Source organism: Barbus barbus (assembly GCF_936440315.1).
Source record: "Barbus barbus genome assembly, chromosome: 1".
In the NCBI taxonomy this organism is placed as follows: domain Eukaryota; kingdom Metazoa; phylum Chordata; class Actinopteri; order Cypriniformes; family Cyprinidae; genus Barbus; species Barbus barbus.
Window position 1 is genome coordinate 24,729,860 of NC_136729.1, and position 13,755 is coordinate 24,743,614.

Below are 13,755 nucleotides of genomic sequence, written 5' to 3' on the forward strand. Positions count from 1 at the left end.
CCGCCATACCGATGTACGGCTAAAGCGCACGCGCAGTTTAATAATACTATGGTAACCTGCCAAGCCATGGTAACAACAGACTAATAAATCGAGCAAAGAGCAATCGCTCGATACACATGTTACTATGGCAACACAAAAATCGAACAAGATGTTTTTAATAATGTGAGACACACAGCACACAATAAAATATGACAGTGCTTGCTTGTACTATACAGTTGCCTATACTTAAGATACTTTAGTATATGTTATTCTTTAAGTCGTCCTCTTGTTCTATCGTTAGAAGGATGTTTCCAAAAAAAATATGGAGTTCCGTTTGTGCCAAAAAGTGTTGACTGGCTTTGTACAATACCTTTGTCTATTGCTGAACTCGGAACTGCATATTAATAGATAGATAGACACAACCTCTGTAATAATTCCAGAGCATATTACCTACTGTTATTCGGCAAACTCAGTGATCCTCTGAGAAAATACGATTGTCTGTGATTGCTGACAGTATTTTTTTCACTACAAGTTTCCTTGTGTGTTTTAGCCAAGGTGAACTACCGTAAATGCTCTTACTACTGCATGCATTTCTTATGTTTTTCTCCCGGCAAAGAAATTAAAGAATAATAATAATAAAACCAGGAGCCAGATCACGTAAACTGTTAAGACTGGCTCCTGCAATATCAGTGTCAGGTAAGATTACTCACCTTCATTTCTGCACTCAATTAGATCATGTTTTAATTACCTTTATGAAAATTAAACATGGTTTTACTACAAATAAATAAAAAATAATATAGTTAAACTAAAGTAACCACAAATTAACCATGGTTTTTGTTTTGTAGTAAACCTGTGGTTATACTAATGGTCATCAATCCGAATGTCAAAACAAGCCCAGATGTACAAAACAGACCCTCCCACCTCTGTAATAAACAGAGATATTACTCCCATCCGAATTGGTAGGCCTACATGAAAATCACAGACGTGACAAGAATCGAAACATATTTTAAACTAGATACCAGACTCAGTTCCTGGAGGGCCACAGCTCTGCAGAGTTTAGTTCCAACCCTGCTCCAACACACAGTTTTATAATCAGCCTAAATGACTTGATTAGCCGGACCAGATGTTTAATGTCGGCTGTGGCTCCTACAGGAACAGAGTTTGACACCCCTGATCTAAGTTTACTCAAATGTGCCATTTTGGGATACCATGAACTAAAATGTGCTTTTAACATACTTTCTGTATTAAAAAAAAAATATATATTTACGGTAGTTACCACTTGTAGTACACTTGAACCTATTGTGGCGGGAGGAGCCAACGACAGACACAGTGGGCGTGGCGTCAAGCCTCGGAGAGATTTTTATTCAACAATAAAAAGGTAAAATAAAGTGTCCAAGGGGAAAAGTGTCCAAATAAACAGGGAATCTGGTGTCCTCGTTGTGCCGCGGGGCTAGTGAAGGAGGGTAGTGTTCGTCAAGGGGGTCATTCTTCAATTGGGGTGGCAAATGAGAGGCAGAAATTTTTAAAATGTTTGTTTGTTTTCTTTTAATAAAATTTAATGCTATGCATTTAAAATTAGTTTAATATTATATATCAATTAAAACTGAAGCTTAATAACATTTAGATTTTTAAATAATTTGAATCAAAAACTGGTGAAACAACCACTTATGTCTATGGTGTTACCAATATTTGAAGTAAAATTTTGCTTTGTTCTAAAATGAGCAGGGATATGCAACTTTAGGTAATAATTAATAAATACAAAAATTACTGTAAGGACTCAGTTGCATTGATCATTTAAATTAATTTTTTCAAAAGAAATGCTTAATTGTTCATCTTGGCCCCTATTTTTGCCAAAGAAGAATTGTTTCGTTTTTTTAAAAAATGTGTATATACATAAAAAAGGGCAGGAAAAATGGTCTGTGCTACTTTTATAGTCTTTATTCTAAAATATTACAACCACTTTACAGTCTAAAAACATTAAATTATATGATCAAATGGCTCTGAAGGAAAGAAATTTCAGATATTTTTTGAAGTAACACCAGACGTAATATTGCATAAACGGTTTAACAATTTAAAGTTTGAGCAAAATACTGAAATTCATCATGAGTAGGATTACAAGAACTATCTTCTCTGATAAAAGAACATTTAGAGAAAAACTGAATAAAAAAATGTTATTAAAACACTACATAAACACTGTTTCTCACAGTGAGTGTTTCACTCTCTCAAAAAAATGTCTGCACAATGGATTGTGCTACAATCACAATGTGTGATATGTTTCAATAGAGAGATACAATTATATGATTATGGCTGTCCTATGTGTTTTATTAAAAATACAACATTTCTGGTTGTATGTTGTCTGTGGAGTTACTATAGAGTCTGTGGTGTTACCAGGATAGGCAGTAACACCACAGACAGTAACACCACAGACAAATTAGCCTAAATCCAGACTTTTCTAAAATGGAGGCTGCCATCATGATGATTTAAAGATCAGGGGATATTTTGGAGATATGAATAAGTATGTATTTATCAAAATTGATTAAAATTTGTAAAATCTGCAAGTTATCAACATAACACCACAGACACCAATAAAGTGCGACACATGAAATTGTGAGGAATTTAGCTAACTTTAAGAAAATTATTAAGAAAGAATGTACTCACCATGCACCCCTCAGATCAACCAGCACCTGCAATGACCTTTACACACAGCAAGTAGTCCAAATAGATCACCCCCGTTTCTTAAAGGGACGACGTCCATTGATGTAACACCACAGACATGAATTTGGGGGACACTACTTTTTTCTTAAATATTACAAAATATATATATATATTTTTTTATTTAATATAATTGTACATGTTAAATCAAATCTATATTCACAATATAACCACTTTATTTGTGTTAATTTTATTTTGTTGCAATTACATTCCATCAAACCTCTCTGAGGTATGGCGGGAACATGCATATTTTGTTACAAATGTAATCTCTCAAACTCAATTAAATATGTATTTTAAAACAAAAATGTAATTATTAATAGTGCACAAATTGTGTTTATCCAAGAGAATACAAAAATGGACACCACTTGCCATCACAAATGAAGAATGACCCAAGGAAGGGTCCAGGGAAGGGGCGGAGTCCGGTGGCCGCACGCGCTCCCCTCTCGGGGCCGGGAGCGAGTGGCGGCGGCGTCTCTTGCGCGGCTTCGTCCATCTCCTGGGTTCCCGGCGCTTCTGGGGATTCGGCGGCCCGGCATCCTGGCCCGTCAGCCGCCTAACGGGTGCGGCAGTCCTCCTCGACGCTCCCTTCCTGGACCCACGAGGACACCAGCGTGCATGCACGGGGAAGAGACCGGTCTCCCGAGGAGAGGCGCGCTCGGCATTTAACGGCGGCGGTGATGAGGCCCTATTCACATCAGGTGCGCCTCATCACACGCCGCCAGCCCTGGCTGTTTCAGCGCCCCTCCTCTCTCACATACCCACTCCCGTCGGGAGCCTGGTGAAGGGCGGCGAATACGGGACGGGGTGGTGATGATAGAAAGGGGGGAGGCAGCCGACTCATCACACTATCTTTCATATAAGACTAGTGGGTTCAAGTGTACTACAAGTGGTTAATACATTTTTTAATACAGAGAAATGTGTTAAAAACACATTTAGTTCATACTCATGATGTCCCAAAATAGCACAGTTGAGTCTTTTTAACAGTTAAGATTTTAAGATTATCTTAAGAAGTATTAAATAATAATTTTTAGTAGCTTACAAAGTACAAATTTAGAGCGTGAAAAATAGAGCACGTTAAGTAGGCTACATTCTGGAAGTGCACTTCTTTCTTCTCGGTTGTGCCGTCCTTCATGTCGTGCGTTCAGCTTAGTTTACTAAATGCAGTAACGTAAAATAAAGCATATAACTGGGATGAAGCCACGACAGGGAAGACGACACACGCTGACTACAGCTTTTGGCACAAACATCAGTAAATATGAAATAAAATACGAAACGAACAGCTTCTTGTTATTGTTCTTTAATTAACAGTTAACACACTTGGGAGTCGCTTCGCTGTCGACGCCTCATTGTTTGTGTATCTGCAGTTGCTTGGCTCAGGATGGCGAGTTTGCGCTGTCCGCGACGCTCACTGACCTCCTGATATGTGTGTGTGTGTGTGTGTGAAGCGCTCAGCTGTCTGTCATAAACCAACACAACAGCACGCGCTTCTCCAGAGCAAACCAGACAGCACGCGTACAGCTGAGTTGGCTCTTCAGTTATGCACAGCTAGATTAAAGCAAAGCGAGCCAGTATCCGCGTCAAAATGGACTGGTGTTCAGGAGAACTAACGTGAAAACATCCTCAAATTGATTTAGCCGAGCGTTACTTGAAGCACGTGTGCACAGGATGATCTGTAGTATCTTGCTGTTTACTCTCATAGCTTTTCAATTGAAGCGCAATGTTCGCGTTTGACAGCCGTGCATAACATTTCGTCTGCGATGAATATGACAGAGGACATAATGACGGCTGTGCGCGGAAATATTTCTCAAACAGCAGGTTCCTCGGGACAAAAGGATAGCGGACAAACTGAACCGACAAACGGGACGAATCCTTCCTCCTCACCCGCGGAGCTGAGCCAGGACTCCGCGTCTTGCACCAGCGAGCTGACGTACACGTGGCTGCAGTTCGCCAAAACCTTCGTCATTATCTTCCCCATATATGTCTTGGGTTATTTTGAGTTCAGTTTTAGTTGGCTTTTAATCGCACTCACGATATTTTTCTTTTGGAAAAGAAACACTAGGTGTAAGAACACTAGGTTGAATAGAGCACTTTCAATTTTTGAGCAAGAGGACACAGTTAAACAGGAGCTGGAGGCAACTGAGTTACCAACATGGGTGAGTTCAACTCCACCTTCATTGATAACATTTGTTTCAAAACATCATAGAGCGCACACTAGAAAGAACGGAAAACTACTTTATTTTCCAAATTATAAAGCTGGACTAAAGCTGGGGAAGTCGTGGCCTAATGGTTAGAGAGTCGGACTTGTAATCCAAAGGTTGCGGGTTCGAGTCTCCGGCCGGCAGGGATTGTAGGTGGGGGGAGTGAATGTCCAGCGATCTCTCCACCCTCGATACCACGACTGAGGTGCCCTTGAGCAAGGCACCGAACCCCCAACAGCTCCCCGGGCGCCGCAGCATAAATGGCTGCCCACTGCTCCGGGTGTGTGTTCATGGTGTGTGTGTGTTCACTGCTGTGTGTGTGCACTTTGGATGGGTTAAATGCAGAGCACGAATTCCGAGTATGGGTATGGGTCAGTATGGCCGTATGTCACTTCACTCTCTCTTCACTCTCTCTCTCTCTAAAAAGACAGAATGGGTTGTCTTTAGTGGAATTTGATGAGATTGATGGACAACTTGTTTAGTTTGAAATGTGATAAACGCAGTATATTTCCTTGTTCAGACTTGTTTTGCTCCATTCAGGTTTATTACATTAGGACATCTTGTTTGGTTTCAATGTTGTGTTCATTCAGCAAACTCTGAGTGCATGAAACATAACTAAGTTTGGATCCCAGGCTGTCAGACATGAGGCAGACCAAGACTTTTTGCCCTTTCGCCTGTGAAGGTGAACAGTGTTATTCCAAATGATGCAGCATGTGTTTCTAATAATTTTCTGTCTATTTTTATCTTGTATATAAGCATTATCTTGAGCCTCTGCTCATCATGGCTGTAATCAAAAGCCAAGTGCAACAAAGTAAATGCATGTTATGTAATGAGATATTTGGACCTGAAGGGTGAGGACCAAGGTCAGTCTGCGTAGTTGAAAATGAGGATTCACTGCCCTGCAGTCTGTAAAAATGTAACAGTAATGTTAATGCAGCATGTAAAACTGTAAATAACAGTGAAGTAGCTAATTGTAATTACCAAGTATGGCAAAAAACTGCATTATATGTAATTTTATTGTGAAATACTATTGTTAATAAGGACATATGATTGTATTTATTTATTTATTTTTACTTTTTTTCTAATTTTAACATGTTTTAAAGTGTTGGATAAAGATGGTTTTGGAGGATTGTACTGAACCTGCATCCTGTGTCTGGTGAAACCATGTAAAGTGTTTTGAAAGGGAGATGTTAGAAATGATTTACTGTTAGAAATGATGAATGATAGTGAAGGCAGATGCCTTCTAGAGCCTTGAGAAATGAAAAACATGCTGGTGAAAAAAAGCTTAGCTAACGCCTTACAGTTCATGACCATCCTCATTGGAGATATCTAGGGATCTTACAATACTGACTGTGAAAATCTTATTGGTTAAATGAGTGGTCAATCAACATGTTTTTTCACCCAAATTGTCATTTTTAGTGTAGTGTAGTTTTAGTCAGTTATCAGATACATTTTCATTACATGGTCTCTAACAGCCCACTACCATCTACTTAATTTAGTCTTCAACTGCTCTGGAGCCTTAATCAGATAACATTCTGGCAGGAGTAAACTTGTCTGTGTGAGATTAGAAGTCTGCTGAACTGGTTTATGAGTTTGAAGTTGTTGTTGTTTTTTAAGAAAATATTTCACAACAGTGGTGTTATGGATTCAGTGATTATTCACATTTTGTGGTGTCATGCTTTGAAACCATAAAGTATCTTTTGAAACGCTGATGACTTGTTTGTCCAGTTTCTCCGCGGTTCCTAGAAAGTATGTGATACCTGAAGAAAATAGATTTTTTTTTCTTGGCTCTCTGGAAGTGCTGTCTTAAATGACACGTTATATCTCTTGCCTAAAAGCTTTCAGCTTGCTATACTAATGTCTAATTAAATGCATTACTGAGTTCAAAGTATATATTTTTGCATGCATGTTACAAAAATATGTAAATACATGTAAAAGGGTTTTAAAATATACCAATGCAAGTTTTTTTGAAACAGTTTTCAGTGTCACATGACATCTCCCTTTATGCCTGTTTATAGACAGACAAACCATTTACATCACAGATTTCCACATTCTCATCAAATTATGTCACTGTCAAGAATCTATAGTCTTTACATCTCTACATTATTGTGGTAACTCAAAATCTGTCTAGAGATGAGGCTGATTGTATTTTTAAAAGGAACATTCTCATAGATATCTGTCTATGATCTTGTCGATGTAGAGAAATCCTCAGAGATTTCTAGTGACCATAGAAACACAGTTACCATGGGAACTTTCAGTGTCTTTCCCACATATCATTAATACTAAACAAAATAGTCTATTTGCCCTGATTGATGGTTATAGAATATGTCAGTGGGGGAGCTTGCTGAGGAAAGTGTTGTGCACCATCACTGTTTTGTGATTAAAATAAATTCAGAGTGACTGCACTGCAGAAGGAAGTCACACACACCCATTTGCTTCTTGAGATTACAATGTTACTTTTAAAGGACATAGAGAAGGAGGTTAGCTTTATAGGTGCCACAAACACATGATCTTTTCAGGCTGAGAGCGTGTTGTATTCTCAGGTAACCTGATGTGGTTTACCTGAGATTGTCCGTCCAGCTTTTGCTTAATGTCTTGGAGAGAAGCGTTTATGGTTTTGCAGCTGTGTTACCATAGTGATGAGATTCAAATGTGCCCCATAGATTTGTTTTGCTTGTGTTTGGCATTTGTTTGTAATTTAAAGTTTCAGTTGTAAGATGTTAAATTACAAGGGCCTTTTGTGGTCAGTAAGTCTACATTCAGACAGGCAAAATTGGCGGAATTTATTATAATTATTTTTTTGCTAATACTCAGATCTGGTTGTGTTTTTATAGCAATGTGAACAGCACAAACCACATGAAATTCGATCTTTTTGATCATTGAAGTCAGACAGAGGTCTGATGTTTTGCAGTGCGACCTCAGTCTTAATGGTCATATCATAAATCATTAGAGTTTTATGATTAACATTCGTTAAAATTCTGCATTGACAGGAGTCACTGCAAAGATTTTACATGCCAGAATGTGGAAGAAAGTTGCTAAGCTATTCGGTGGAGGGAAAGTGAGCTGTTATAGAAGAATTACAGTTACAGATCTATTCAATCAAAACTTGAGGGAAGACTATATGCGGAAAAACTTTGCTCTGTTTCTCCTCATCCTTGTCCTCCCTATTGCCTGCTCACAAATTTGCTGGCTCCTGCTGCACATCATCTTATACAGGTCCTTTTCAAAAAATTAGCATATTGTGATAAAGTTCATTATTTTCTGTAATGTACTGATAAACATTAGACTTTCATATATTTTAGATTCATTACAACACAACTGAAGTAGTTCAAGCCTTTTATTGTTTTAATATTGATGATTTTGGCATACAGCTCATGAAAACCCAAAATTCCTATCTCAAAAAATTAGCATATTTCATCCGACCAATAAAAGAAAAGTGTTTTTAATACAAAAAAAAGTCAACCTTCAAATAATTATGTTCAGTTATGCACTCAATACTTGGTCGGGAATCCTTTTGCAGAAATAACTGCTTCAATGCGGCGTGGCATGGAGGCAATCAGCCTGTGGCACTGCTGAGGTGTTATATCCTCAATCAACTTCTTCATGTCTACACCCCCTCACGTGCTCTTAGATCCTCATCTTCAATTTCTCTTGTGGTACCTCGGATTCGACTAACTACCATGGGTGCCAGATCTTTTAGCTATGCTGCCCCCCGCCTATGGAATTCCCTTCCCAATGATATTCGCAATAGCAATTGCTTGCTGACTTTTAAAACACGTCTTAAAACATATCTCTTTATACAGGCTTTTTTATGATCTGTGTTACTGAGTCTCTACTGCATTTTACTTGTATATGTACAGAGTTTGTTGTGTGTTTTTGTTTTATGCTGTGATTTGTATTTTTAATTGTGTGAGGTGACCTTGGGTGTTTTGAAAGGCGCCATTAAATAAAATGCATTATTATTATTATTATTATTATGGAGGCCCAGGATGCTTCGATAGCGGCCTTAAGCTCATCCAGAGTGTTGGGTCTTGCGTCTCTCAACAATATCCCACAGATTCTCTATGGGGTTCAGGTCAGGAGAGTTGGCAGGCCAATTGAGCACAGTAATACCATGGTCAGTAAACCATTTACCAGTGGTTTTGGCACTGTGAGCAGGTGCCAGGTCGTGCTGAAAAATGAAATCTTCATCTCCATAAAGCTTTTCAGCAGATGGAAGCATGAAGTGCTCCAAAATCTCCTGATAGCTAGCTGCATTGACCCTGCCCTTGATAAAACACAGTGGACCAACACCAGCATCACTGACTGTGGGTACTTGACACTGGACTTCAGGCATTTTGGCATTTCCCTCTCCCCAGTCTTCCTCCAGACTCTGGCACCTTGATTTCCGAATGACATGCAAAATTTGCTTTCATCCGAAAAAAGTACTTTGGACCACTGAGCAACAGTCCAGTGCTGCTTCTCTGTAGCCCAGGTCAGGCGCTTCTGCTGCTGTTTCTGGTTCAAAAGTGGCTTGACCTGGGGAATGCGGCACCTGTAGCCCATTTCCTGCACACGCCTGTACACGGTGGCTCTGGATGTTTCTACTCCAGACTCAGTCCACTGCTTCCGCAGGTCCCCCAAGGTCTGGAATCGGTCCTTCTCCACAATCTTCCTCAGGGTCCGGTCACCTCTTCTCGTTGTGCTGCGTTTTCTGCCACACTTTTTCCTTCCCACAGACTTCCCACTGAGGTGCCTTGATACAGCACTCTGGGAACAGCCTATTCGTTCAGAAATTTCTTTCTGTGTCTTACCCTCTTGCTTGAGGGTGTCAATGATGGCCTTCTGGACAGCAGTCAGGTCGGCAGTCTTACCCATGATTGCGGTTTTGAGTAATGAACCAGGCTGGGAGTTTTTAAAAGCCTCAGGAATCTTTTGCAGGTGTTTAGAGTTAATTAGTTGATTCAGATGATTAGGTTAATAGCTCGTTTAGAGAACCTTTTCATGATATGCTAATTTTTTGAGATAGGAATTTTGGGTTTTCATGAGCTGTATGCCAAAATAATCAATATTAAAACAATAAAAGGTTTGAACTACTTCAGTTGTGTTGTAATGAATCTAAAATATATGAAAGTCTAATGTTTATCAGTACATTACAGAAAATAATGAACTTTATCACAATATGCTAATTGTTTTAAAAGGACCTGTAAGTGAATGCATAAACACTGAGTTCAGTGGCCTCCTCATTTACTTCTGTATGACAACATGCTGTGTGATGTCTTTGCTATTCTGTAGTGCATGTGGGTTAGTTAAGGACCAGTTCACACTTGAATCTGTTGTTGGCTGCAAAAATATGTGAACATCCAAACAAAATTTTTTATCTGAGCAAAATAAGGCATGGAGTGTCAACGTAGCCATAGTCTCAGAAGTTCTTTGAAGTTCCACTGGCTGAACCACTGATGCATACGGCACACAAAATTGGAAACACTTTGGGAGTTTCGAAGTCATCATCTGATTGGTTAAATTATACAGGATTTCCGTGAGAGGTGTGTGTCGTTCTTTAACATTCCGCCTGGAAACAAAGATGCCGTGGCGCTAAACCCCCCCATGAAAGAAGAAATCTGTCGTATTTACAATGAACACTTATCAGGATCAACTAAATGCTGGATTTTCAAAAGTATGTGAAATATGTAAAGTTTGCAGCATAGAATCTTTAAAATCCGTCAGAATTTTACATACCGGTCTGTTATTTAGGGACATTTCCACGCCCCTAAATATGATGCGGCACAAAACAAAACATGATTTCTTGCTTTATCTGTCAGTCATATGGCTTCTTGGGCGGCCTTGGCCATTCAAAGCATCCAAGGTTCTCAGACCTTCTGCCATCAGTCTGAATATCTGGCTACGTGAGACTGTCATTCCAAACGTGTATTACTTTTTTTTTTTCTGTGGAACACAAAAGGAGATATTTTGAAGAAACTTTATTGTCGATATAATGAAAGTCAATGGGGTCCAATACAGCACTGGACCCCGATGATGTCATTGACTTATATTGTATGGCACTGCTTTAGAAAGGAAAAAACTGCAGTGTTAGTGTGCCATCTTGCTCCCTCCCACTGCATGAAACAAATGCAGGCTAAGCATTTTACGCATACAGGGATTTAACTGCAGCTATGCTCATCCCTGATCCTATTGCTCTACATAAAGACATGAAAATGCCACTGAAGTGAAAGAAAAGGAGAGAATACTCATGGGTGCCACATTTGTATGGTGGCCGAGAGAGCTCAACGTGCTGCAAATAGAAAAAAACACCTGCAAATTAAGAAAACAACTTAATCAATTTGACAAACACATGCGCTGCAAATGCTCACAACACAACCAAATACAGAAACGCACTGCAAATAAAATTCTTGTTGTGAGCATTTGCAGCACCTGCTGTCAAACTGATGATGTTTTCTTGATTTGTTGGTGCTTTTTCTATTTGCATGAGTTTTCTGAAGTTGCAGCGGGTTGAGTTCTCTCGGCCACCATTCATTTGGGAAAAGAGAACCTTTCACATGTTTAGACAGTCTTTTTATTTTGTCATACACTGAATGTTTATTTTTCATGCCATCTGTGAACCAAGGGTGTGTAAGGGGTTTCTTCAAAGACACTGCAGCACATTTACAGAAGTAGTTTTGTTCCCTCTCTCTTTTAGTAATATGGTATATTTGTCTGTTTCTCCATCAGGTTCATTATCCAGATGTGGAGAGAGTTGAGTGGCTAAATAAGGTGAGAGAATTATTAGATAATAATTGCCTGGTCCTTAATAATTTCTAAGTAATCATCATCCAGCACTCTCGTATACATGTGTCTGCTGTCAATATTCTGCAATCTGATACTCTCTCGCTCTCTTTCTCGCTCTCTATGGGAGGGGGGGGGGGGGGTAACATTGGTTGCACCCTGGTGCTATAATCCAGTGTGCTTTGCTCATGTTACACTACACATAGCAACCATTTTTCACCCTCCGTGTCAAAATCAGTGGCTTTTTTAAAATATTCATTGTACATTAAGTAGCTCCCAGCCTTCAAAAAACATGCCTGATTTGAATATTTCATTGGAATTTTGCCCAGTGGCGTAATTTATATACCCGAATGGCCTCATGTTTCTGCAAAGTATGTCTGCAACATTCAAAATCATGCAAAACTATTTACATGAAACACTGCAGAATCACTGATGTTTTTTAAACATGACAAAACTGAGAAGGATAAAAACTCTTACAGTACTGTATCATACTAATATATTACAACCTAAACTTTCACACATGCATTTTGAAGCTCATAAATGTGCTATAAATGTCTCTTTTTCATTATTTGGCTATCTGCATCTCTAAATTATTTAAAAGGTTTTAGATGTTATTTCTTTGCTCTCAGACATGGTATACTACTTTTTTTTTTTTTTTTTTTGTGCCGTCCCAGTATGGCTACCTGTTCTGTTGTCCTGGAGAATAGTTTCCAAATTTCCTAGAGTATTTACAGTGAGTCAAGTTACAACTTGTTCTCCAGCCGGTTTTAATGAAAACTGTGAACCTTGTATCACACAACCTTGTTTTGGAAAAATATATTTTACACGCAGATTTTGTTTTTAGCAAATGTAGTCAAGGGAGTATCAAACAACAGTTAAACTTTTCTGGTAACTAATGAGTTTCAGAGCAGCTTGTCAGTCAGTAGCAGTAAGAAATGAAGATGCCCTAGGTGCCTCAGTTTACTCAGTTGCATACTGAGCAGGTACACTCTTTGCCTTTCAGACAGTGAAACAGATGTGGCCTTACATGTGCCAGTTTGTGGAGAAGCTGTTTAAAGAAACAATCGAGCCAGCAATCAAGGAAGCCAATGCCCACCTCAGTACATTCAGCTTTACCAAGATCGATCTTGGAGATAAGGTATGTATGCTTACAGAGTTGCCTATGAACATTCAATGCTTACGAAGTGCATCCTATTAGAGAACATGTAAATATTTGTTCATGATGTTTAATATAACATCAGTCATACTGCTTTAAGTATTTTATGGAGCTTTGGCCCAGTCTGGCTCACACTGTATAGACACCAACATATTGCATACACTTTTTTTTGGCTCCTTTCTTTCTCAGTCAGCTTGTGATTTAACACATCCAGTTATTCAGCCAAGAGTGTAATCTTGAAAGGGAATAACATCAGTTTTGTCACCATGGTTTAGCAGTGAGTCCACATGTGGCCGCATTTTGTGGTTTTGCTCAGACAGACGACATGAGTCTCCTCTTCTCCCTATTATTTCCTGTGCTGTAACCACTGTCCTTATTAATTATTAATATTATTTTTTTTAATTAAAGAAATCAGTAGGCATTGCATAACCCATTCACTTAATATACCTCATTATAGGTGCAATGTATTTTATAGCCATAGAAATATTTTAGCGATGCTATATTATATTTTATAATGTGTAGGATGATAAGCACAATGGAAGTATGGAATAGCAGTGTTTTTAACAATTCAAGGACTTGCTGTTGCACTCCATCACAGAAGGTTATCTGTTGTAATTATTTAATTATATATTTATAATTATTTATTGATTATTTGTGTAGTTCACCTAGAGATTTTGTTGTTCCTTTTTTGTACGTAAATTATATAATTTTATGATCTCTAACTTTTGATGGCAAATAATTAGATTTATACATCTATCCATTTTAAGATTAGCTGCTCAACAAGTGTTCAACTATCCTGACGTGATTTTGTCAATCTGTACTACACAATTTTATTTCATTGTTATATGTTGTGTTGGGTTGTTGTTGCTCTACTCAGGCAAATGGCCAGCCACCCAATCTGAGGCAATCAGATTGTACTGGTGTTTTTGTGTGTACAACTAGTTACTG

The 13,755-nt window shown here is 38.7% G+C and overlaps 1 protein-coding gene across 2 annotated transcripts in view; it reads left to right on the plus strand.

Moving 5' to 3' along the window:
* Positions 1-4,137: 4,137 nt before the first annotated feature.
* Positions 4,138-13,755, plus strand: part of LOC306871321 (extended synaptotagmin-2-like) — a 37,373-nt gene continuing 27,755 nt past the window's right edge. Inside the window, exons 1-3 of one of the 2 annotated variants that reach the window (XM_079419151.1) lie at positions 4,138-4,844; positions 11,598-11,639; positions 12,655-12,789. In XM_079419151.1, the coding sequence (XP_079275277.1) occupies positions 4,449-4,844; positions 11,598-11,639; positions 12,655-12,789 (573 nt within the window). In that variant the 5' untranslated portion in view covers positions 4,138-4,448. The remainder of the gene's footprint in view (positions 4,845-11,597; positions 11,640-12,654; positions 12,790-13,755) is intronic. The other variant, XM_079419150.1, reaches the window with a different exon arrangement.